General features: G+C 41.2%; 1 protein-coding gene across 3 annotated transcripts in view; it reads left to right on the top strand.

Moving 5' to 3' along the window:
• The window catches only part of GFRA1 (GDNF family receptor alpha 1), a 233309-nt gene that overhangs the window by 91021 nt on the left and 118272 nt on the right, over positions 1 to 24016 (top strand). For 2 of the 3 annotated variants that reach the window (XM_032445525.1, XM_015867420.2), the window contains 3 exons: positions 3497 to 3630; positions 4631 to 4933; positions 6150 to 6233. In XM_032445525.1, coding sequence (XP_032301416.1) covers positions 3591 to 3630; positions 4631 to 4933; positions 6150 to 6233 — 427 coding nt within the window. In that variant the 5' untranslated portion in view covers positions 3497 to 3590. Of the gene's footprint in view, positions 1 to 2880; positions 3631 to 4630; positions 4934 to 6149; positions 6234 to 24016 lie in introns of those variants that run through there. The other variant, XM_032445523.1, reaches the window with a different exon arrangement.

Here is a 24016-nt window from a genome sequence, read left to right as displayed (position 1 = left end):
TTATAAGTTTTCAAAGAATTAAAACCAGCTAATGTAGATAACTACAAAAAACTAAGAACCTACAAATATGTAACAACTGAGGTACTTGCAGTAAGTGCTGGCAGTGAGGAGCTCAAGTAGTTGGTACTGATTTCCTCATTATTTATACTGTGATGGCCTTTAAACAATAATTCAGTAGCGATTATGCTGTCATCTGTCTTCTAATGAAATGTTTGTCCTTACCAGCTGTACCTTGTATTTGTTATATTATAATCATTGTTCTGGAACTTCTTAGTAAGTATCAATCAACAGAACAGAGAACTAGCTTAAATAGCTTAAAAATAGTCACATTTAAAACTTCTTTTTTTTCCCTCAAATTATTTTTTTTTTTTCTGAAGAACCTTATATTTTGAGTACTCATCACTTATAGATGGCAAGGTGGGTCTTGGTTAGACTAACATCAACAGCAGAATACCCACTGGCTTAATTTTACCCCAGAGAAGGTAAAAGAAAAGCAGAAAAAGAATGTGGAAGGAGCATGAGGATTTCAGCCACAGGGATGGGTTTCATATGAGTGAGAAATGGCAGATAGATCAACTGATAATTTTTCTCAAGGTGAGTGATGAGATCTTGTAAGGAAATTACTTAATTGTTCGTTCTTGCTATCCTAAGTGCAGAAATAGTGGCCGTACTGCAGGCTTCAGCCCTCTGGTGAGTCAGTCATCTTGGTGGCCTGTAGTTGGCCTAGGTGGCCTATTTGTTTAAATCTAAGAAAAATGTGAAAGCCACAGATAAAACAAGTGCTATCAATGAACATATTGCTGGAATCTTCCACTGTGGATAAACAAAGTACCAGTTATTGAATATGTACACTGGGCTGGATTGTGTTGCAGTAACTTAAGTCTGGGTTTAGTTCCATGGGAAGCAGAGCTCTACTGTTCTGCGGGTGGGACACTTTGGTTTTGGATGTTTTCAGTCTGGTACCTTGGTAAATTTTTAAAGACCCTGAACATGGTTTGTAGCTACAGTTTGGCTACATGTAATCAATACGTACACAATGGCACTTGAGTTTTGCTGCATATCTCAAGTGTTAATGTGACAAGTGAGTTCAGCTACCCAAGCCCACTGATCCTCCATGAAGAGAGCAAAGAGCTGCTTTGTCTCCTTGCTGTCAGGACATGGAAGTTAGTTCAGACATAAATGGAAAGGATGGCATCCAGAGACTAATGAATACTGCATGTGAGCTGACAAAAATTAAAAAGGATTTCATCTCCTAAAGAACAAAAGCTGTGTTACGGTTGCACTCATGATACTTTTTGACACCTACAGTCCTGTCATAAAAGTAAACAGACATTCTGTGTGTACCATGGACTTTCTGGTTGGATTACTTTTTCCAGAACGTGGTTATGTTTTAAAGCTTTTCTGGATTAAGAAATTAGAAGCTTTACTTGTTTTTCTAGAGATGAACCAAAGACTGGCAAGGGGGAATGTTTAGTGACAGTCCTCAGAGTTTTGGATGCGTGCTTTTCCAGATGTCTTGGTATTTCTGAACTGTCAGTAACATTTTTGCTTCTAACACTTTTATAACATGATTTCAATTCCACTGCAGTGGTAAACACCCCACAAAAGCTGTGTTTTATAACGGTGAAAGTCACTATTAATGTAGGGCTCTGTAGTGTGGTGCTTTTCTATGCTAAGTAATACTGTACATGTGTGACTTCAGGACATTAATGCATGAGTGGTTTTGTAAATAGTGGTCTGGATTTCAGTTCAGTTCTTGCCTGCCTTTCTGGGGTGTGGATGTTGTAGCTACTCCTGATTTACACCCCTAAGTTATAGAATTATTATCAGGCATACAGATAACTTCTACACTAAGCCACATATCATGTACTATACCTCTGTGTGCCATAATGATAAAATTACCGGTAAAGAAGTAACCGTCTTTCCATTTTGCCCCCTTGAGCTCACACAGGAATGTCTGGAAGGCCAGCTTGCTTCATGGCTTATGTGGCAGCAATTGCAAAAGCCAAGACTGACTTCCATCACCAACTTAGAACCTTCTAGTTACATAGGTGTGCTCCCAAAATCTGACTGTTGTCCATCCCTCTGACAATATCCTTATTGAGTGTAGCAGATAATAGTTTTTTCATCATCAGTTTCCCTCAAATGAGAGAAAACACACAGGTGTGATTTCATCAGTTGCAACTTGAGGTCTGTGTTGTGATTTCATGGGGAGACGCAGCATTCTGGACAGGTTGGTTTGTTCCTTTGGAAATACAAATGCACCTGCTATGAGAAAGTGACAGGAGAGGAAAAGCAGCAGAGCTTCTGCTCAGAGGGGTTCTGTGAGAGCCCCAGCATCCTCTGCATAGCCCAGCAGATGCTTGGCTTTTAAATAAGTGTTTCTGAAGCACCTTGCAACAGTTCAGCTCCATCTGTGATTCAGTTTTCTCCACAGCAGCGGCCAGCCCGACCAGCTTCTTTCTGCAAGGAGAGGCACATTCCTTTAGGCAAAATGTACTGTGAGGAGAAGCAAATTCCTCCCATCGAGCGGGCCAAGCAGCACGTTGATGACATTGCCGAGGAAAGGACGGAAGTATAAGCTGTTCTTTTTTAGAAAGAAAACATTTGGTCTCGGCTAAAAGCTGAGAACACCTGAATCCAATGTTCCACGTACGAAAGCAAAGAAATCTGGCAACCGGCGCTATTTTGGGTTGGCTGCGTTTCGTTGGGTTTTGGGGGAGCGCTGCGTAGTAGCGACTGTGGGAAAACCACTAAATAGTTCTGTGTTAGAACCATCTGTCGTGCACGCGGGACATATGCTCGCCCGGCTCATGGGGGAACCGAGTGAAAGCCGATACAGACGGGCCGGGCCGAGCAACGCTGGTCGAGTCAGCACCGCCTGAGGGCGGCGGCGGGGCAGCTCCGTCACTCGGTACCGGTTTCCCTTCGAGCACCGTCCTGCTGCTCTCAGGTTGCCCCGCCGGAGCAGCTCCCTGCCCGTGGTGTAGCTCCGTCCCAGTTTCCCCGGCCAAACTTTCCCAGCCGCCGGCAGCACCTGTGCGTATCTCCCGGGCGAGAGTCAGCACCGCCTCCGCGCAAAGAAATAAAGTTGCTGCTCTGAGGAGGGGACGAATCTCCTCCCGCAGGGCTCGGGCAGCCGCGGGGAGCACTGTAGGTGGCTGCGGGGCTGTCAGCGCCTCTTCCCCCCCTACCCCTCCCCGTGAGCGCTCGGTCCCTCCCCGGGCACAGGCGCTGCCCACCCAAGGAGGCGCCCGGCGCTGCTGCCCCGCTGCCGCCGCTCCGTGCGCACACAGGCACACAAATACGGTGCGTGCGCCTGCGGGAGTCAGCGCCTCCGCCTTCAGGTTGCTCAGACCTGAAATCTACGGGGAATCTCGGCGTTCTTGTCGCCGCTCCTGCTGGTGGAAGCGGTGAAGAGGAGAGATTTTTATTATTATTATTATTATTGTTATTATTTTTTTTTTCCCACCTCCTTATGGATCGGAACTTGGAGTCTTTGCACCTCGGCGGTTTTGGAATATCTACATGCTGAGCCTCTTTGTTGTGGCACATCGGTTCGTTCGGGGGAACCATCCGGAGACGGCACGATGTTCCTCGCGCTGCTCTACTTGGCTCTGCCCTTAGCGGGTAAGTTGTGCGGGCGCTCTGCGCCCCGCGGAGCCGGGCGAGGGGTGTGCGGGGTCGGGTGCCCGGTGGCTGGCAGCTCAGCCCACCGTTCTTGCGGGAGAGTGAAGTTTCCACTACTTTGCACGGCTCTGCCTCTCGCATCGCTCGGCCGCCGCACGCCGCGAGCTTTGCGAGATGATAGGCTTAGTGATATCGGGCTTTGGCAAGTCGCAGGTAAACTTTTCATTTTAATGGAAGAAGGCTGCTGAGGGGACGAGGAAGGTGGCAGCAGCCGGTGAGGGCTCACTGCCTCAGCCTGGCAGCCCGCCCGCTGCGGGCATCCCCTGCGCCCCGAGGGGTCCGCCTCTCCACCCGCGTCTCTGGGGGAGCGCGGTGGGGGCAGGGGGGAGCGGAAAGAGTTAATGTAATTTGCTTTGTTCTCATGCAAAAGCATCGGGCTGGGGAGGAAGGGAGGAAGGAAGAGGGGAGACCATAAATTCCCCTTTTAGGATATGCTTAGAATAAGCAAAAAGGTGTAAAGCCTTTAGAAAGTGACTGACGCAAAAAGGAGGCTGATATCAATCAGCGCGGACGCGTCTCTCGCTGAGCGGCTGTGCTGTTGGTGGCTGTGATGGAAATCACTGCACAGCTCTCACGGAAAGTCAGGCCGAGTGCTTAACCCTGCCGTTAAACGCTGGAGCGGGAAGGGTATCTGTTTCACCAAAGCGGATCCGGGGAGGGATGAAGGCTCGTTCATTCAGGCTCGTTAACCCCTGTGGGTTTTCGTTCCTTTTTGTGCTTTCCCATAAATCGACCGGCAGGGTTAAGGCGTGCTCTTCTTCCCTCGTGCTCATACTAAAGCTGATCTCAGTGTGAGAAGCCCACGTGCTTTAGGCCGTGCCCGAGCTTCGCGAGGTGCTGCCCGTGAGCTTTGTGCAATGAAGTGCCTCGTGCTGCTCGGGCTCGTAGCAGCCCCATCCTACAAAGAGAGTGTGTGTTGGTTTGTGTCTCCTCTTTCCAGACGTTCTTCTGTCGGCAGAAGTCAGCGGGCTGCCCGGAGGGGACCGCCTTGACTGCGTGAAAGCCAGCGATCAGTGTCTCAAGGAGCAGAGCTGTAGTACTAAGTACAGGACACTGAGGCAGTGTGTAGCCGGCAAAGAGAGCAACTTCAGCCGGGCGACAGGCCTGGAGGCGAAGGATGAATGCAAAAGCGCCATGGAGGCTCTCAAGCAGAAATCTCTGTACAACTGCCGCTGCAAGAGGGGTATGAAGAAGGAAAAAAACTGCCTGCGCATTTACTGGAGCATGTACCAGAGCTTACAGGGTACGTTGCAAAACATAGAAACGTTACACTCCCCCTAATACAGGGTGACTTCCCAGCCCCTTGCATCTGCAGCTAGCTGCTGCCACTGTGGCTAAGCTGAGGGTCTGACCTCGTAATTCACATTGTGCTCTTCAGCTGCAAACTGAGGACCTTTCATCCGACTCGGGAACAGCTGCTGCTCTATCTCCTGTTGTTGGGAAATCCACAATGAGGGTTTCCTCCAGGGGACCCAGCTGACCTTTCTAAGCCAGAGTCAAACCAGGGCATTAGCAAGTGCAAAAGCTACAAAAACAGTCGTTTGGAGATATTTTCCCAATACTTCAACGCCTTAATTAGGACTCACCTAACAAGATCACAGGACACCGAAACTGTTAAATGTAACAAGAGGAACACTGTTTTAAAGAGAAACTTTGGTGCTGGATATGCTGAGGCAGAAAAGAGCAATTTGTGCTTCCTAGAGCAGGTAGAAATGCCAGTTAGGAGGGCTGTGGTAGTGACTGACTTGTGACTTCTGTTCCCATTGATGTCATTGGCAAGCTTCCCACAGTCTGCTGAGGACAGTCAGGTCCTTATGAGAGATGTATTGGTTTTTGTCCCTGTTTTGCTCTGACCCTGGAGTTAAAGATGCTGTCCTTCATTTCCGTGTGGTGTCCACTTAACTATTTTTATGTACCTTCTTTTGCGTTCTTCCACAGAAGTCATCCCTTTTCATTCACTTATCCAGGCACCTACTGGAAGGTTGTTATAAGTCAATATATGTTTGTGTTCCAGCTTTCATAATAAATTCAGACATTTTCTGCATCATAAATAAATTTCCCTTCCAACAATATCTTGTTAGGAATGTTCTGTTCCAAAGATGCTCATTTTTTGGCTGTTACCTGGACTGCTCCTCTATTGTTAGTGTAGTGAAGGGGAACTTTCCTGCTCCAGCTTCTCTCTTGCTGGTTATTGAGATGGGACAGATCTGGTGATGTCAGACCCTCACTGCAAAACAAATAACAAACTTATCTTTGGGGGGGAGGAGAGAAAAAAAGCTAGTGATTGGGGATGAACAACTTGCTTCTTTCAGGTGTTTATACTTAGCAGTGATCATTCAGATATATTAAAGGGGACTAACTATTGTTGCAGAGTAAATTCATTTGATAGTCAACAACAAAACATTAGTTTGAAATCTTGTATTTAAAAAAAAAATCTGAACATATTCTTTTGTCTTTAGGAAATGACTTGCTTGAGGATTCCCCCTATGAACCAGTTAACAGCAGGCTATCAGACATATTCAGGCTAGCACCGATTGTATCAGGTAAGCAGACTTAAAATTCTTTAACTGGAACATGAGTTGAATTCTGGAACTTTCAGACTTATGGAACAATACCTTCTTAAGTAAAGATACGTGTTGGTGGCTTTCTGGATTTAAGAAGTTTGTAATATGGTTGGTTTTGTAGTAATAATTAAAGCTGTAAGAGTTCTTGGCACTTTGTGTTCTTTTTGAGTCATTCTTAACAATAAATGCTAAATGTTCCTGTAGGTGGCAATCTGATTCCCCGCGTTCCTGATTTACAAATCAGTTCCTTTTTGGGAATGTGGTCAGTGCAAATTGCCTCCCATTGACATTCAAGAGCATCAGAAGATAATCTTTCAAATGTTTTCATAAGGGAATGCTTTACAGTTTCATACAGTTTTGTTTAAAAGAAAATCAGAGTTCGGGCTTGTCATGTTTTCTGGAACTGCTGGCTGTTTTAGGAGCCAATTTACCACTTCTTCCATGTTTTTCCTCTTAATTTTTGTTGTTATTTTCTGCCTTTCAGAACTTGCTTGTGTTAATTAGCGTGTTATTCGTTAATTAAATTATGCTGTCTGTTTGCATCAGACTAAGTTACTCTTGTTGGGGATGATGTGTGCTGAAACAATGAATGTGGGACATCTACAGCGGTTAAGGATCAGAATTTATGTTATTTTTCACAGTTTCAGAGTCTTCTAAGGATATGGTCTGTACTCTGAACTTTGTTTAGTTACATAAAGAAACGGAATGTGCGCAATAAGGTTCCATGTATGTGCACAATGTAGGGTGATGATGTTAAGCTGTAGTTAACTGACATGGTACAGATAAGCATTAGTAGATTGCTCTTCAAAAGAAAAAAAAAAAGAACAGAGAGTATGGCTTGACCAATTTTCAGCATGGCTTGCATTTGCTAGGACCTTAATTCTCATTAAAAGCTGGGGGGATGTAGGTTGTTAAGTATTTAATGGTACAGATTTTCAAAGGCCTATAGACGCATAAAATGTAGATAACTGCCCATTGGGATTTTCAGAAAGGGCTAAGTGATTTAAATAGGTGCTAGATGCCCAGACATTTAAAAAAATTCTAAGTGCTTAATGCATCTTTAGGTGTCTTAATGCCTTTGAAAATCAGCCCTTTAGTCACTTTGCAAAATGTAACTCCAGATCCAAATTGCAGACATCTTTTGAGAGCTTGGCGATCAAATCTATTGCAGAAGTAGGGGGGGAAATAATTTCTGAAGAAACTTCGTTTATTTATTTATGGCTTAAAAAAAAAAAAAAAGCTTAAAAAACAACAAAAACAACAACCCAACTTAGTATAAAATCAAGGCAGAATCTATGTTGAGGTGTTGTAGGCTGTTTTCTTAAACGAAAGGGGCAAATTCTGACCTGTCTTTGCAGTTTTATGATGCTAATGAAATACTGTCTGGCTTTCTGTTACTTATTAGATTGCCCATTTTCTTGTAAAGAGCTCTAAGTTTCTCTAGGTATTGTTTGCAGCAGTAAAGTATGACACTTATCTCCTACCATGGCCACTTGGGATGCTGGTGGGGTGGTGAGGACTCAGTGTTAGTGGTGCACCTCGAATTCCTGTTTGCTTTGATGGAAGTTTCAGTCTAACATGGGTTGGAGGCCTGCATTAACAGGGAGCAAACGGAAGGTGTCATACAGAGGAGAACCACCATTGTTTGGAAATATTGTCGTTTTGGAGAAAATGATTAGGAAAAGCATTTTTCTTATTGTCATGGTTACTGCTGCATGTAACGTTCTTTAAAGCTGCCTCCCCTAAGAGCTCTGCTGGGCTCAGCACATACCCCAAACAGCAGAACTTTGTAAGATTTTTGTATCTTGATTTAAACAAACAAACAAAACCCTGTGCAAGCATTGTTGGCAGGCATTTCATAACTGCTAATACAGCCATTGCTGCTTAGAGTTGTTTCTGCAGTGTTCCTTCTCATTAAAGTTAGTTGGGTGTAATTAAAAGCAGAGGTTAAGACTTGTATCTCTGTGGTACTGCATGACTTGGTGTGTATCAAGGCTGTTGCTTCAGTTGTGCTTTTTTTGTTTGTTTTCTGCTTATTTTTGAGACAATATAGTAAATCATTATAGTTTTCTACTAGGTTACGTGGGGTGGGAAGGAAACATTTGCCTAAGATGTTTTTTACTTAAGTCTTTTGAAGCTCATTTAAGTGGAAGGAATGAAGGACAGTTTTTAGAAGGAGTTAAATTTGGCTGAATTTTGTGCTGAAAGAAGTTCAACATTGTATCCTTTACTTAAACAGAACACTGTTTTCTCATTAGTTGTTGAAGCATTGCTGTGTTGACTTAAAACATTCTGCAGGAATATATTGCTCCACCTGTTCCTCAGTTTGGAGTTTCTCTCAAGTTTCCATTAACCTAACGGGAACAAATGATGAGGTCGCACTATTAAAATGAAGCTTTGTTTTACATTTTTAAGTAGCTTATGTTGTACTGAGACAAGTGGTTTAATTAGTCTGGAACTATAAAGACAAAGTAAGTGTTCTGTGTTAACTTCAAAGCAGCGTTCAATGACATTGTTTTCAATGTTCAACAAACTGTAACATATAGAAGAAAACATAAAGATGGCTAAACCAAATGTGAGCTCAGCATTTTGTTTGCATGTGGAAATGTATCCTGTGTATGCAGAATGGTGCCTGAAGTTCCTTCCTTTCCATCTACACTTTAAGTTCAGGATTCAGCTTTTCCTATGAAGCTCTGATACCACACATTGCCAAATCCTGGATTGAGAGCTTTCCCTATTGAAGGGCAGGGCTGTCTTATTCTGATTTGGGTATGTCTGATCTTACTTTAGAAATACTGTGTCTGATGTAGCACTTCTGCCTCAAGGCTGTGAATTATTCTAGTAGGCAGCTCTTGAAATTACTGAAGACCTCTGTCTGTGTTTCAGAGAGTAACAGATTTGAGTTACTTATTGTGACTTTTTACTTAAACAGCCATTTTTGCTTAAATCTTAACAGCTTCTGAGAGGTGAAAACGTTTTAAGGCCATTGACTTCTATCACAACTATAGTAAAGGCAAAATCTGTTGATTGGATTTTAGAGTTGAGTTTCACACCAAATTAACAGTACATGCTTGAGTTAGTTTGTCACTTGTTAAAGCTATCTGCAGCTTTTCACTACCTGGGGAACAGTTTGGTTCTTGGATTTGTATTTTATTTGACATTGACCCTAATGCCTGGAAGATACCTTACTATTTTGATATCAGCTGATACAATGTAGTTGTCATCTCTGTGGTGTACTTCAAGAAATATCTTGCATGAAAACTGTGTTTTTGTGTATCTGTGGAAGTACTAACAAAGTAAATGTTGCTGAAACATCCCATTCATTTCAATTCAAAGTTGAGAGCCACTAAAACCAAATAAGAAGCCTTAAGCCGTGGCTGTGAAGTGGTGTGGTCAGAATACTTAATGTTAAAATGACTTGAATATTTAGATCAACATAATTGGGACGGCGTAGAGCTGTCTGCCTATGGATTCATTTTTAAGTTACTAAGTTACAGGCTTAATAGCCCACTGTTCAGCCTCGTGTATCTTTAATTTACATCTACCATGTTAAAAAATAATCTTGAGTAACATGCAATGAAAATAAGAATATTTCTTAAAAAAAATTGAAGTTTTACTGGTGATCTGTGGAGGGGTGGTTGGTTACCTGCTGCTGCTTGTCTTGTTTTAGTTGTTAAAGTGCAAGACAACTAGAAGTTAATAATTTTGACGCTATATCTTTTTAATGTAGTAAACTTTTTTGCAGTGTGTTGTATCACTAACAAATGAGAGAGAAACTAGTGTCCAAACTCTTCTCGGACTCTGGCAGGCTTGGTGCCACAACCACTGCCTTGGGGAGCCCATTCCAGTGTATATTTGGTATTTAATATGGTGAATTTCTTAAGTAAAAGGCAGAGTTCAGCAGATAGCAGAGCACACAGGGTTTCTTATGCGGTGTCTTATTTCCTCATTGGAACAATTTAAGGATTTCTTAGAAATGGATTTGTGTCGCTCTCTGGGATGTCTGCATGGTTCAGAAAGAAGGACTGGGTCAGTAGTCTTTCCCATTTTTCTGAGCTATTGGATGTCTTGCAGGCAGCTTGTATCATGGGAGTTCATAGATCAGTGTTGGTATTGGGAATGAATGAACCTCAGTATGGAGGAACTACACTATGAACATCAGCGTGGAGAAAGACTGTTTTTCAAAATGGTTTTACAGCATCCTGAGGAGTAGAGCTTCTGTCTGCTTAAGACTTTCATTTCCTTATTCTTATCCCTTCTCTTTTTGCTGCTTCTATAAAACAGGGTTCACAGTGAGAAAAAACACGTCACTGAGAATTAGTACGGTCTAAAGTTTCATAACCATGAAATTATTTTAATCAGTAATTGATTATGTTTCCCCATACACTTGCACAATTCTTGTACTTGCTGTATTCCAGGTAGCAGGTTTCTGAACCTTCAGTTGTCATGTGGCTCTTTTGTTTTCCATGTAGTAAATTGCTTGTATTCCAGAGAATCCATACACAATGTGCATTTTCTTATTTTTTTTTTCTTATATGTATATAGTGTATATATATACAATTTTATATATATATAAATTTTTACCAAAATGTGAGTTAGAGTCCTTATCCTAGCCAAAAGGATCACTGCTTTTTCCTTTTGGAGTCTGTAGTGTGTGAATTAGTGGGTTTTGCAATGAATAAATACTGCATGACGTCCCCAATTCCAAAAGCCTGAGGCCTCTAATCCTATTCCTGAATCTGTGTGTATGTCAAATGCTGCGTATTTTTGTAATTTAACAGTATGTTTTCTTCAGTCATTTCTATAAGAATATTTGCAATGCCACATTTCTACAAAGGCAATTTAATTTGCAAGATACTAAATATCTTGATTTCTCTTGACTGTTTACAATTCTCTTATTAGCTCTTGCCTTTTATATTGCTGCATCTTTTATTTCCAACAATGAGATATTTCTTGTTAGTTACCTTGCACATTCGCCCAATTTCATAAACAATAAACCAGATCCTATTAAGTTAATAGGAGTCTTGCAATCTGATTCTGTTCCCACTGAAGTAAGCATAACACATCAAGATCTTTTTATTTGATTACAATGTATTCTGTTTCCTGTTGTAATTTTTTGGCTTAGTTCTGGTTTTCTGATGTGCAGTTAAGCCTTTCGAATCAGAAGAGTGAAAATGTATTCTTTATTTTGTTGGGTGCACAGCTACATTTTCCTTTGTAAGATAATGTGCACTTTTGGAGCCAATATTTAGTATTGTTGTTACAGTTATAAATCTGGTGCAAGTCTCCAGTGAGAATTAGTGTCCCTTTGTGGGTTACGAGAAAAAAAACAAAACAAACATAGACATCTATTTTAGCTGCACTTATTAAAATGAAAACAGTTTGATAAAAATAAACCTAATATGGCCATGTACAGTCTTTATGTTCTTTGACATTTCTGTCTGCAGATTTTCTTTGGAGAGACAACTAGGCTGGCTTCCAGTCAGATAACAAGTTATCAAGGCTGCATAGATACTAGTTGCTGATTTCCACTTCTGCCATTTTCATAATCAGATTGGACTTCACACAAAAGAAAATCACTTTGGTGACTGTTGGCTTGCAGGAGCTCTTTGAATTTCCTGTTTTCTACATTTCTTGAAGCTAGATCTGATTATGAGAGGGGAATTAAGTACCTTGCTGAAGTAACTGATTGACTGGCTTATAAAAGTAGTGCATATGCACTTTAACTTCAGGATGAACGTGTGCAAGCATTGAAACACCGAATAGGTATAAGCAAATATTCACATCTTGGTCTGTATTTATTGCCTTGGTGAGGTTACTGGAAATGTTTTTTTCCTTAATATCTTTGAAGATCTGTTGGGGTGAAGTCCTGTCTTCTTCAGGTCCTCTGCATAGCGCAGCTTTGAGCAAATGTAGAGCTTGTCCTGCTAGCTTGGGCAGGGCTTGTCAACCCATGTCAGCATGGGAAATGAGGTGAAATCCGTTTCATAGAAGGAGGAAGCATATGGTGATACAGCACAGAGCATTTCCACATGAATATTCAGCATCTCCTTGAATGGTGGGAGCAAGAGAGAATATGTAGGAGTCTTGAAGGAAACTCAGAGAGTGTTCTTCTGGAACCAACATAAGTGTTGTGAGACAGGCTGAGGGAGCTGGGCGTGTTGAGCCTGGAGAGGAAAAGGATCTTAGAAGACCTCCTTATGGCCTTTAATTACTTGAAAGGAGCTGGTAATTAGGAGGGAGGCTGACTTTTTGCATGATCTGATAGTGAAAGGCCAAGGGGGAATGGCTCTTGTTGCAGGTTAACCTGGCAGGTGGCTAAACACAGCACAGTCCTTTGCTCACTCCTCCTCTTCCCTTTGAGTTGGGGGAGAAAATTAAAAGAAAGCAACAAAATCAATCTCCTGGATTGAGATAAAGCTAATTACTAAGACAGAGAAAAGGAAAAGGGTAATAAGAATGAGAAATATATACCAATATATTTAACAATTGATGCACAAGCAGTTGCTCACCATCCTCCAAATGACACCCAGCCTTGAGCAGCAGAAAAAGAGAGATGAATTCCTACCCCCTTCAAAACTCCTCCCGCATGATGTTACCTGGTATGGAATATCCCTTGGGCCAGTTTAAGTCAATGGCCTTGGCTCTGTGTGGCACTGCTTGATAGCAACTACAAACATTGGTGTGTTATCAGCATTAGTTTTTCTGCTAAAACCAATACATAACATACCAGATGCTCTGTAGAAAACAATTCCATCCCAGCTGAAACTGAGACAGCTTTAAACTAAAAGAAGGGAGATTTACATCAGATGTTATGGGGAAAATTTTCCCTCAGAGGGTTGTTAGGTGCTGGCATGGACTGTCTGGAGAAGCTGTGGGTGCCCCATCCTTGGGGGTGCTCGAGGCCAGGTTGGGTTCAGCCCTGGGCAGTGTGGTCTGGTGCCAGATTTAATGTTGGCGACCCTACCCACAACAAGGGGTTGAAATGAGAAGATGTTTAAGGCTCCTTCCAACTCAAGGTACTCTGTGATTCTAGGACTGGCTTATAAGCATGACCAGGCATTCTGCTTATAGCGTGCAGTGCATCCAGCAAAGCACATCTTTTGTCTCAGGTAGCATTTTAGGAAAGAATTGCCATCCCTTTTGTCTACATCTTCACAGAAAAGGACCAGATATCAAATGATGAAATGCGTATGCGTTTTTGAGTGGCAAATTGCCTAGCCTTCTGTTTCTCATTATAAGCCAACTTTATGGCTTGTGTAACTACCACAGTACTTACCAGACAGAAGCAAAGGCATGCAGGTATCTGCAGGTATCCCAGGGATACCAGTGGAGTTACTTTGAGATGTTACTTTTGGGGTGCTTGTTGCTGATGAGAGAAGCAGGGTCTGCCCACCTGTGAGGAATGATATAGCCATTTCAAGGACTCGGTTAGCAGGAGGTGCTGTAGGCTGCAGAGGGGCCATGGGGACACATAACTCACAAAGAGCTTCACTTCTCTGCCAGGTGTCTACAAACTGTTGTGTTGCAGGGATAAGGGCAACCCAGCAGCCCCATTAGCATGGCATGGTGAGAGCCTCTGACAGGTCAGTGGCACTGCAGTGGTGCAGCTGCTGGCAGGTCTGGCCAGAGGAGATGCCAGCACCGATTAGGAGGCTCTGTATGGCAGCCTTCCTCAGCAGGCTTGTCGGTAAGTTGCATCCCTCCGTGAAATGCAGAGAACAGTGCCAAAAGAACAGCATCCTGCAGCCTTCTGTCTCCTGAAGGCACAGCAAGGTGCACATTATGGCAGGTGATTTGCACTCTGGCTCTTAACATTAAAAGTACTTTAGAACTTTATTTTTATAACCCTCTTTGTGTTTGATTCTCAACGATAACTTTGGCAGTGTTGGAAAACCCAGTGGTATCTGTCAGGAGTTGACAGTATGTTAAGAACGCTGAGAGTAAAATGCCTGTATGCGATGAAAAGAAATGAGAATTTCTGAACTGTAAGGCAGAACTTTTGTGATAAGCGTCATACGTTTCTTTTTTTACGCTGTGCATTATATTATCTTAACCTTGGGAAGGAATGTGCTTACAGCTTTCATTTTAGAACCGTGATGAATTTGTTGACTGAAGTAATTCGGTAATTATTTTATATTAGTGTTTTGGTATTATTTTGACATTATTGCATTTTCTTTAGATGAGACTAATGCAGCAGTGCTATCAATACATTAGGGCATTAACACAATTAAGCTATTTTCTGAATAGTTCTTCAGTTACTGCGATGCTTTGACGACAGTTTTTATGTCAGACTATTGTCCTGTGCAATCTTCACTCAGCCGAAAATGTAGCATGAGATGCATGACACAGTGTAATGGCACAGAGATAGCTCTTCCTGCATAGAAATTTGCAGAAATGATGGGTTGTAAAGAGAGTTGAAGATATCAAACAATTTGAGCAGGAACCCATAAATAAGGATGCTTTTCTGCATTCAGTGGTTATATGATTTTATCACTGTCTGGTGTCCATAAAACGAATCTTCCCATTTAAGTTTTGTCATGCAGCTGATGAAGTTCAAAAGTGTTAAAAGCTTCCAATCTCTTTCTTTTTAATTCTGTGCCCTAAATTCAGTATTAAAGTTCAGTTCAGCAAATCCAGCTCTTCCTCTTCCTTCTATGACAGGCTTCTCCATGTTCTTCTGTCTGATGTCTTTGCTTTGTGGTCCGCCTCTGCCCCATCCCTGCTCTCCCCATCTCTGTGCTCCAACACCTCCCCATCCTCCCCTGCCTCTGCTGAGGTAACATCTCTCCTCTTTGAAGGCTGCCCGTAAACTCTGCTTTTTCCAGCATTCTCCAAACTGTTCTTTCACCCTCCATATAAGGAGTCTGAGACGTAGACTAATAAAATAAATTGTTCCTGAGTAATGGAGCTAATAAAGACTGGCTTCCTACAAATTTGTGTCGTCAGTCTCCTGGATGCCCTGTTCTTTGCACAAATAGGGCTCCTAATTTCTGTCTCTGTGCTGTGCCTCTCCCTGGATACTCACTGATCACTTCACTTGTCCTTAATTCTGTCTCACGTCTCTGGTCTCTGTGGGGCAGCAGATGTCACAGCTGGGTGGGTGTGAGGCATATGCGGAAGGACTGTCTGGATGTGTGTGCTGGCACCCTGTCTTGGAGCCAGAGAAACATCCGCCTTCTCTTCAGCAGGCAGGTTTGCTCGGTCCATCTCCTCCATGCTAGTCTGCTGCCTTTCATGACACTTCTGAGAACTTTCACTTCTTTACTCTGTCGCTCCTGTCCGAATGTGTCCCATGGGTTAAAAACTTGCTGAGAGCTTTCAGGAGTGTAGAGATAAGTGAGGAGACCAATGTTGCATTTACCTACATTTCCATGAAAAGCTAGGATTAAAAAAACCAAATACGATTCCTGTCATATCACTAAGCATTAGACTGTGACATATCTCATCTTATTCTAGTCTCATAAAACGCCTACTGTGTTGTGCAAGTGATATAAATAAACATGCAGTGGACTTGGAACGTACAGGCAATTAAGTGCAGTTGATGGATGTCAGTTGTATTGGATAATTGAGGATCTCAGGATTCTTAAAATGGGAAATAATTCATGCATTTAGGTTATTTGGCATGAAGATTATTTATTCAGATTCAGAAATTAAACAAGAAAGGAAGGGCCTGTCAAAAAGCTGTTCCGTATGAACCCACATATCATGTTTAATTATTTGAATAATACTGTATCGTATTTACAGATGCCATTATGCTTTTTTTTAGGGCCGTCTTCCTGTTGGAATACGTTCATAAAAAAATATCAGGAAAGATGATACTGGCCTTTTGGTGTTAGTTTCAAGGAATTCATGCCCAAATACCTGAACTTCCCCAGGCTTGCCACTTGCAAGTAGAAAGGAATTTGTTCTGAACAGCAGTGGCTTTGCATTAATGAGCACTTAAGCGGCAGATTAAAATGTCTGTTTAAAAAATAGGTTAGGATTATATAATAACCCAAGTCTGGGATACTAATAGCAGCGAAGATAATTTTATTGAGCAGATTAAGTGCAATTAGATCTCAACTGCGGAATATTTAAATACAATACCAGATCAAAACCCAGTCTCTGCAGCTTTACTTGCTTTCCTTCACACCTACAGGATCAGCACCTGACAGCCAAGTAAATTATCATTTTTATTGTTGTTCGTTTCGTATTGCCATGGGAATGTACTTTGTGTTATCCATTAGGACCCAGACAAACAAGTCTTTTCTCCACATACACACCGAGTCATGAAACAAGACGTGATTGAAGACAGCGAGGTGCCTGCACTATTTGAAATGCTGTTATCAATTGGTAATTTGCTTGTCAGATTTCTTTAAAGGACTGCACAGATAAGGGCTGCTGTAGTCTTCTCATATGAAAAGTCACGAGCATTACAGTTTTATAATAAACCAGTATACCTGCTTCCTTCATAATCTCTGTTTGCTTAATTTTAGTCTAATACGTAGTCAGAATGGGATGAAAACTTGCAGTGGTTGATAGCTCTTACGACCCGATGAAGTAAACTGCTTTGATCCATAGAGAGGTCAAACTGTGAGTTTCTAAGCAAGCGTCCCCCAAGGCTGCAGATGCGTGAGATGTCTCTTCCCATTGCCAAATGTCCCACCTTCACGATGGAAAATTAAAGGAGACTTGTAAAGAAATGTGCTATGTTAGTGTATTTAATCCTGTCTATGAATTGGTGTGAGAACTGTTGAACACAGGGTGTTGTTTTCTTTTTTTGCACAAGATAGGAATGTCTCTACAGCTGTCCTGTGGTCTGGGTAGAAAGTGAATGTATTAATTCTTGCTGCATTAATGTTTAGGGAGGAAGTCAAGCAATGTTTTTTCATTTAGTAAATAGAGAGTAATTTGAATCTGACTTGAAGCTTCATTTGGCTCTTTAATACATTTCTGCTGTATAGCTAAACATAACTTATCTTCATGCCCTTGACCTTTCCCTAAGAGCTGTGGGAAAATTAAGGAGCATACATGAGAATAAATTTAGAATTAAACTATTTTAAGAAAAAAGCTACCAAATGGATGCTTCAGCTTTCCTTAAATTGATATTGGTATTATGTCTTCATTGCTACAAAATGTCCAGTCTGGCAGAGATGAGCCAAACAACCCTCTGCTGGAGCAGGGCTCTGGTTCTAGAAATGAGAAGATAGTTTCATTTTTCATTCCCTGCTCAGTCCTTGACCTCCTTGCGGAAGCTGCCAACAAAGATGCCAATTAAAATGATGATTTCTGTAGCTTGGCTATCTATCCCATAACATCCTCCCTCCCCTTGTCTTGTCCTGTGTAGTTCATCCTAGGTCTGTATAAATACTCTCGGTCATTACCCTCTTGGACTGTGTTTGAACCAGTGACTAAAAGGTGAGGTTGTCAATATATTAAGGACATCATTAATGACATAACCACAGCCATAAACTCTGAATAATAGTGACAGCTTTATTTATTTATTTATATGTTCATTACAAAATATGTTAGTATCTCGGCATCTTTTAAGTTACAGGATGCTTCTGAAAGCAGATGATTTTTACTGGCATCCACTGTAAGCAGCCACTCTGCAGTATTCTTAATTATCTGCGTTAAATTATTCACTTAACAAGACAGAGAATGGCTGCACTTGTGAAGCTGTCATCTTTAAGGCTTAGGTACTGCACTGCTGTGCAGTAATTACACAGTCTGATACTAGCTTTCACTTATGCTAATTGCAGGTAAGCTTACAAATTCCTCAGATTATTAAAATGAGAGTTATCTCCCTCCTGTTGCATTCAGTCAGGGATTTAAATGTTGCAAACTTTCGGCTCTGCTTGAATGAGGAAACGTCAGAATAAAAATCTTTGGCATTTTGATACTTTGAAAAGCTAAGAATATGAAAGTACTATTCCACCGTGCCTTTAAAAACATTTCTAGCACTACAGCTGTACGGAGAGGCTTTTCTCACTATTTCAAATCATTTTTAAAATATGTATTTAATCCCATATGGACTTAATAAAAGCAAAATTGTATCTAAAAGATGATCGGTAAGTGGCGATACCTATGATATTAACAGGAGGCAAAACATTGATTTCATAAATAGTGTTTTCTCTAAACTTGTTCTCAGTAGGATCTTTAGGAGGAAAAAAAAAACCACCCAGATCTCTGTAATGCAGGAGATGTGCAATATCTGGCCTAGACTGTGAGGAGAAATGTATTTTACAAGTTACAGAAGGAATTCTTTTGTCCCCAAAAAAGGATGAAATAGAGCAAATAGTTAGCTCCCCTTGAGCTAATTGAAGGACTCAGGATTGCTTTGTAAGAATCAATGTGTGAGCTTGTAGAATAATTAAAGTGAGTAGTTTCTGTCTTTAGCAAGAATGAGAAATATAATAAATGATAATAGGTCTGTGCTGTGTTGAAAAGAGCTCCTTGCCACTGCAGCTATCAGAATGGGAGACATGTAAAGTGCTTGTAACAGATAGCTGCTCTATCTGCATAGCAGCCTGTACTTCTTCTGTGGCAAAGAGTGGCTCTGACAGATTAGGGTGATGATTTATAATGTTCCTGGGAGTGAGTGCTACATGTTGAACAAGATCAGAGACTCAAGGAGCATGTCACAGGGAATTAAGGTTTATTACTTATCCTTCCTCGTGGTTTTCAGAATTGAAGAGGATTTATAATATTCGAAAGATGTTTAAACTCAGAAAACCTTGGTATTTCGGAGTAATACTTTACAAATCATGTTCTCCCCAGATCTTGGTTGGGCACAGCAGTCTAATTTAGGGTATTACATTTTTCTTGTGTGACATGATATGGTAACAGGAAAGTATCCTGGTAAAATTCCAGGAATTACTGCACGAGTTACTGGATACGATTTATTAGATATAGAAACTGAAGAGCTGGAAAGGTTTGTTTTGTGTTGTTAGTTTTTTGGTTTTTTTTTTTGAACGTCTTACCTTCCTAGATTTATTACTGGTGTGCAGCGAGTGTATCGTTTTGAACTACTTATTTTTACAGAGTGGCAAAGTATTAAAGCCCGTCCGTAAATCACGCTCCAGCTGTTTGGCAGCACGGCTCTGACCAGCTGCCAGCAGCGTGCTGCAGGTACTGAGGAAGAGAAGCACGTGCCTTTGAGGTATTTTTACCACTGGGGGACTCCTGCTGTTCACATTTCTCCTGTGCTGTTTGGAGCAGCTCTGACGTGCTTGGATGATGGAGTTCATGAGAAGGACACAGGGGTAGCAGGGCTGCACAAGGTGCAGCCGGCGTAGTTGTCAGAGAGAACTGTGTTAATTTTACTTGGCAAATGTGGCGTTCACCTAGTTGGTGTTACACAAGTGTTAAGCTGGGCTGTTTCTCGTCACATCTGGTGTAAGCTTGAGAGGCTGCACGGTTTGTAGATGTGTCTGAGTTCATTCTTTTGACAGTTTTTATCCTCAGCCTTTTTAAGGCTTGAGTGAGGAGGTGCTGCCAGGATTTTTTATTTTTTTTTTCATATTAAATGTAAAAGCTGAGCTAATGTATATTTGGCAAACGCAGGCACTTGGAGGTCAGGACATTTATTACTTTGTTTTTTCTCTTTTGCACAATTCCTTTCTGTCACAGGCTGGATATTCTATTCAAACACTCATTTTCCTGTATAGCGTATGAATTAATGCTTTACCAGTGCCTAAGATCACCTTTGCTGATGCACTTAAAAATCTCACTAATACATGTATTAAAGGGAGAGTTTAGACACAAAAGCACCTCTAATTATGGATCTGCCTTATTGAAAAGTTTCTTTTCATAAATCATTCAGGAGTTTTACTGAAAGGAAGGCTATGAGACTCATTTGTGTAAACTTGCAGGCCTTTCATCCAAATACCTTTTTTCCGTTGGAAAAAACTGAGTGTTCATCCTAATTTCCTGACTGTACTATGGCCAGGCCATGCCGTGATACTGTAGCTTTTCTCCTTGCTAAGAGTTTTCAAAACCTTTACAGGTGGTATCAGCAGACCACCAACTTTTAGCACAGTGCTTTTTACAATGGACCATACGGAAGTGAAAGGCCCTACAGTATATGGATCTGTTCTTACAGCTGGCAGCAGCTGGCAATTTGCAAAGACCCAAACCTCCTTGCTTGTAATGCAGCGTGGTGTCCTTCCACCACGGGATATTTAGGTCAGCATGTTTTTAAAGACATCTAGAAAGGGAAAGGCCAAATATTTTCAAGACAGTATTTGTTGCAGCCGGATTGTGAGCTCCGTCACAGTTCATTACATCAGGTTATTTCTTCTGTCCGCAGTTGTGGCATCACAGCAAAGCGAGTTCAGAGGTGCTGTTTAGTTGGCAGCAGGGCCGCAGAAGTCCTTATCTCACATCTAGCTTTCAGAGCCTGTTTATTTTATTTAAAAGTTAATAAAGTGCATCGTACTACAGATTGTCAGTCATGGCTGCTGTTTTATTTCATAAAACAAAAAAACCCACCAAACCGAGCTGTGTTTGCTTCATGAGGAAAATCTGTCTTTTGTTGTTTAGAGAATGTATCCTGTGATGACTGTCATACGACATTAATTTTTATGCTGTACTTAGAATTTAAACACTTGAATTTCTGACAGTTTCTTTTCTTCGTTTGTGACAAGTTAAATGTTGAATAATCAGTTGAAAATCATTTTCTTTTTGAGTGACACCTGGACTGAGGCGGGGTAACGGAAGGGGAGAAAGCAACGTTTTGTAATTTACTAAAACCAAAATGTTTGTCAGATTCCTAATGGGAGGGCTTCATGTTGTGTAAAAGACATTGAAACTAAAAAGGCCTTTGGTTGAGGATTTGCACACTCAAGAGTTGGCAGCATCTTCCTGGAGAGCTTGTTTCTCTCTCATTGATGCTGGAGAGAAAGAAATGACAGCATTGCTTTATCACTGGGTGAAATTCAATGAACCCATATTCATGACAGAAAATTATGAGGAATATTTAGCATAGATTATTTTTTGTATTAATCACAGGCAACTGTTTTCTATTGCTTCTTGTCATAGAGCAGCCACTTCCATTCTTTTATTAGGGTTTCTTTATGAGTCTCTCAGTTACTACTGATTCCCCAGCTGTTTTTCATCAACACCAGATCAAGATCAGCTTCACTGGACTAGATTTGCAGTCCTTTGGCAAAGTTTTTGTTTACATCTGATCATGCTTACCCAGTCAAGCTGCAGAATGTGACCACCATCAGCAGTGCTGTATCTTTGTGTGTGCACCTTTAATTGCACCTCATGGAACTCTGCATGTGTGCGTGCCTACTTTATTCACATGCAAAAGGGACACAGTTATTACCTTTTACTTATTTCTGTTCTCATTAAAATTGGAAAAAAAAAAGATTTTAGTCTCATTCTGTATTTCATTTTTAACTGTAAGGTAAAAGATCTTTGGTGCTACATGGGTTTTTGTATAGTAGTCTTGTGTCTCTGATAGATAAGCCTAGGCAGATCTCTTCAGAAAACAAGACATGTTCTTGATAATGATTCTCATTTTACAGCAACTGCTTCTTTACTTTAAGCCATCTGGTAAGGAGCCTGTGTCAACCAGAGTCAGGGAAACTGCTTCCAAGCAGAGGAGATTTTCCATGTGGATGGCTCTTGATGTTAAAGATCTGTAATTATTTCCAATGCATACGATGTTCCATACTCTGTCTTATATTGATGAAAATTCTTTTGGTAGTAACAAGTGTATTACTATTCGGTAGCTCCTGATCCTCTCTTGTTCTGCTGAAGGTTCTGAAAAGCCCTTTTAGTGACAAGATCAGTTTTTCTGGAGTGTTTTCATGTCCTTTTTGTGATGTTCTTCATGAATCCTGCCTGTGTTTTTGAAGACTGCTGTGATCATCATCAGATTCATAATGCCGGTATTCACTTCAGGAGAGCAAGCAGGCGTTAGAAATTGATGGTGTAAAAGTTGCATGCTTGCTTTGGCAGGAAAAACAGTACCAAGTCTTTGTATGTAGTTTATTCATAAAGATGATACATTGTGCAGTACAGAATCAGTGGCCTCTGTTTTTTTCCCCAAAACTTCATCCTATGGATGGGGAGAATTATTTATGTAGAAAACTGAGTTCATAGGTCAGCAGGTAGCAGCTGTATCTCCACTGCCAGATTCTTGGCACCATCTTCTCCTATTTGTAAAGCTGCCTAGTTTATGAAAGTTAGAAAGCTCCTGAACTGGACAAGTTGCTCGTATTTGTGCATTATACAGCTCTAAGATCCAGAGCTGATGTGCTGGGAGAGCAATATTCCTGTCTTTACTTAACTGATAGCACTTTTCATGCTGCTGCTCTGAAAGGACTGCAGCTTAATAGTTACCCTTGTCTGGCTTTATACTGGCATGCAGCCAAAGGAAAATAAGTTAGCTCTCCTACAGCAGCTTCAGTTCTTCAAGATGCTTAAGTCAGTTCAAGTTCACTGCTAAGATGAGATTTGAATCACAAGGAAAATGAGAGAGTGACTGCTACATCTCAGCATGGAGGCACTGAGCGTTAGAGGTCATATATGCAGCAAGCATAGCGCTGGGCGCAGACTATAGGGTTCCTGAGGTCAGACAGCTGAGGCGTTGTCTACTGCGAGGTATTGTAGCACAGCCCCAGTGACCAGCATTGCAGAAGTCACACATATTTATCACACAGTTCTTAGTTTTGAAATAATAGGGCAGATTGGGTTGTATCTGTCACAACTATGCACAGGTACCTCAAATTTGCAGTATACAAATTAAATGCCATTTAAGTTATATTTGAATCTATTTGCTTTTGTCATTACAAAACTTGCCTTCATCATTTAAAATAAATTGTACAAAACTTTGATTGTTTTTCAGTGTTTCATTGAAATTATTAAGTTCAATAAGCTTTCTTTGCCCAGTTTATCTGTAGAGTATGTATGTTTTTAAAATATCCAGTGCACCAATATTTAAATGGCCATGTGTAATCTGAGAAAACTCATGCAGAGAATCAACATCTCTTCCACAGGAATCAGTCAGCACAGTGCTGCAAACAAGGGACCTTTTGTACCTCTACAAGTGCAACAGCATGAATTTTACAACTGCTGAGTGTACTTCTAAGTTAATTACCATTTAGAGTCTAAATAAAATAATTCTCTATAAAAGATTGTGTTGAAAAAAGTTTAGTGGTGTATCGCATCCTATTTACTGTTTGTTCGGTGATAACTGAAATTGTAATCAGAAGTCAGATTGCAATCGTTGGCTGTGTGGAAATGTGCATCTTTTCAGTGGGGCTAATTAGCTGGAATAGAACAAAGTGCTAAGGCAGCTATCTGGATCCTGAGTTATTTTATTCGATCTACGTTTTTGCTATATAAGACACTCTGTGGTGCCAAGGCCTTAGTTTTAATAAAGGGATTGAGAGCCATATGATTACACCACTAAGATCTAATTGAAAAGGAGAAGCTGTGGCGCTTAAGAATTGTTTAAAACAGTTCTGCATATAGTGTGCAGTGCAGTATGTGCATAGAATGCATGATTAATCTCTGCTATGGGGCCTGCGATTCAAAATTTAACTCAATGAGAAAGAAACCATGCTCAGATGCAAGGAGTCGTCTTCATGGTACCCTGAACTTGGTGGGCTGGTGAGGAGGAAGTGCTGCTAGTGTTTTCCCCATGGTTTGTAGACCATCCAGTGAAGCTGCCTTGCATTCTGCAATCCACAGCATCTGCAGTATCTTCAGTTATGTTTAGGTTTGATTGAAGTCAGACTTCTGAAGTGTAAGGTCAGAGCTGT

Source organism: Coturnix japonica, chromosome 6 (assembly GCF_001577835.2).
Source record: "Coturnix japonica isolate 7356 chromosome 6, Coturnix japonica 2.1, whole genome shotgun sequence".
NCBI classification, from domain to species: domain Eukaryota; kingdom Metazoa; phylum Chordata; class Aves; order Galliformes; family Phasianidae; genus Coturnix; species Coturnix japonica.
Note: the sequence above shows the minus strand (reverse complement) of the source record. Positions and strands in the feature narration are given on the sequence as shown.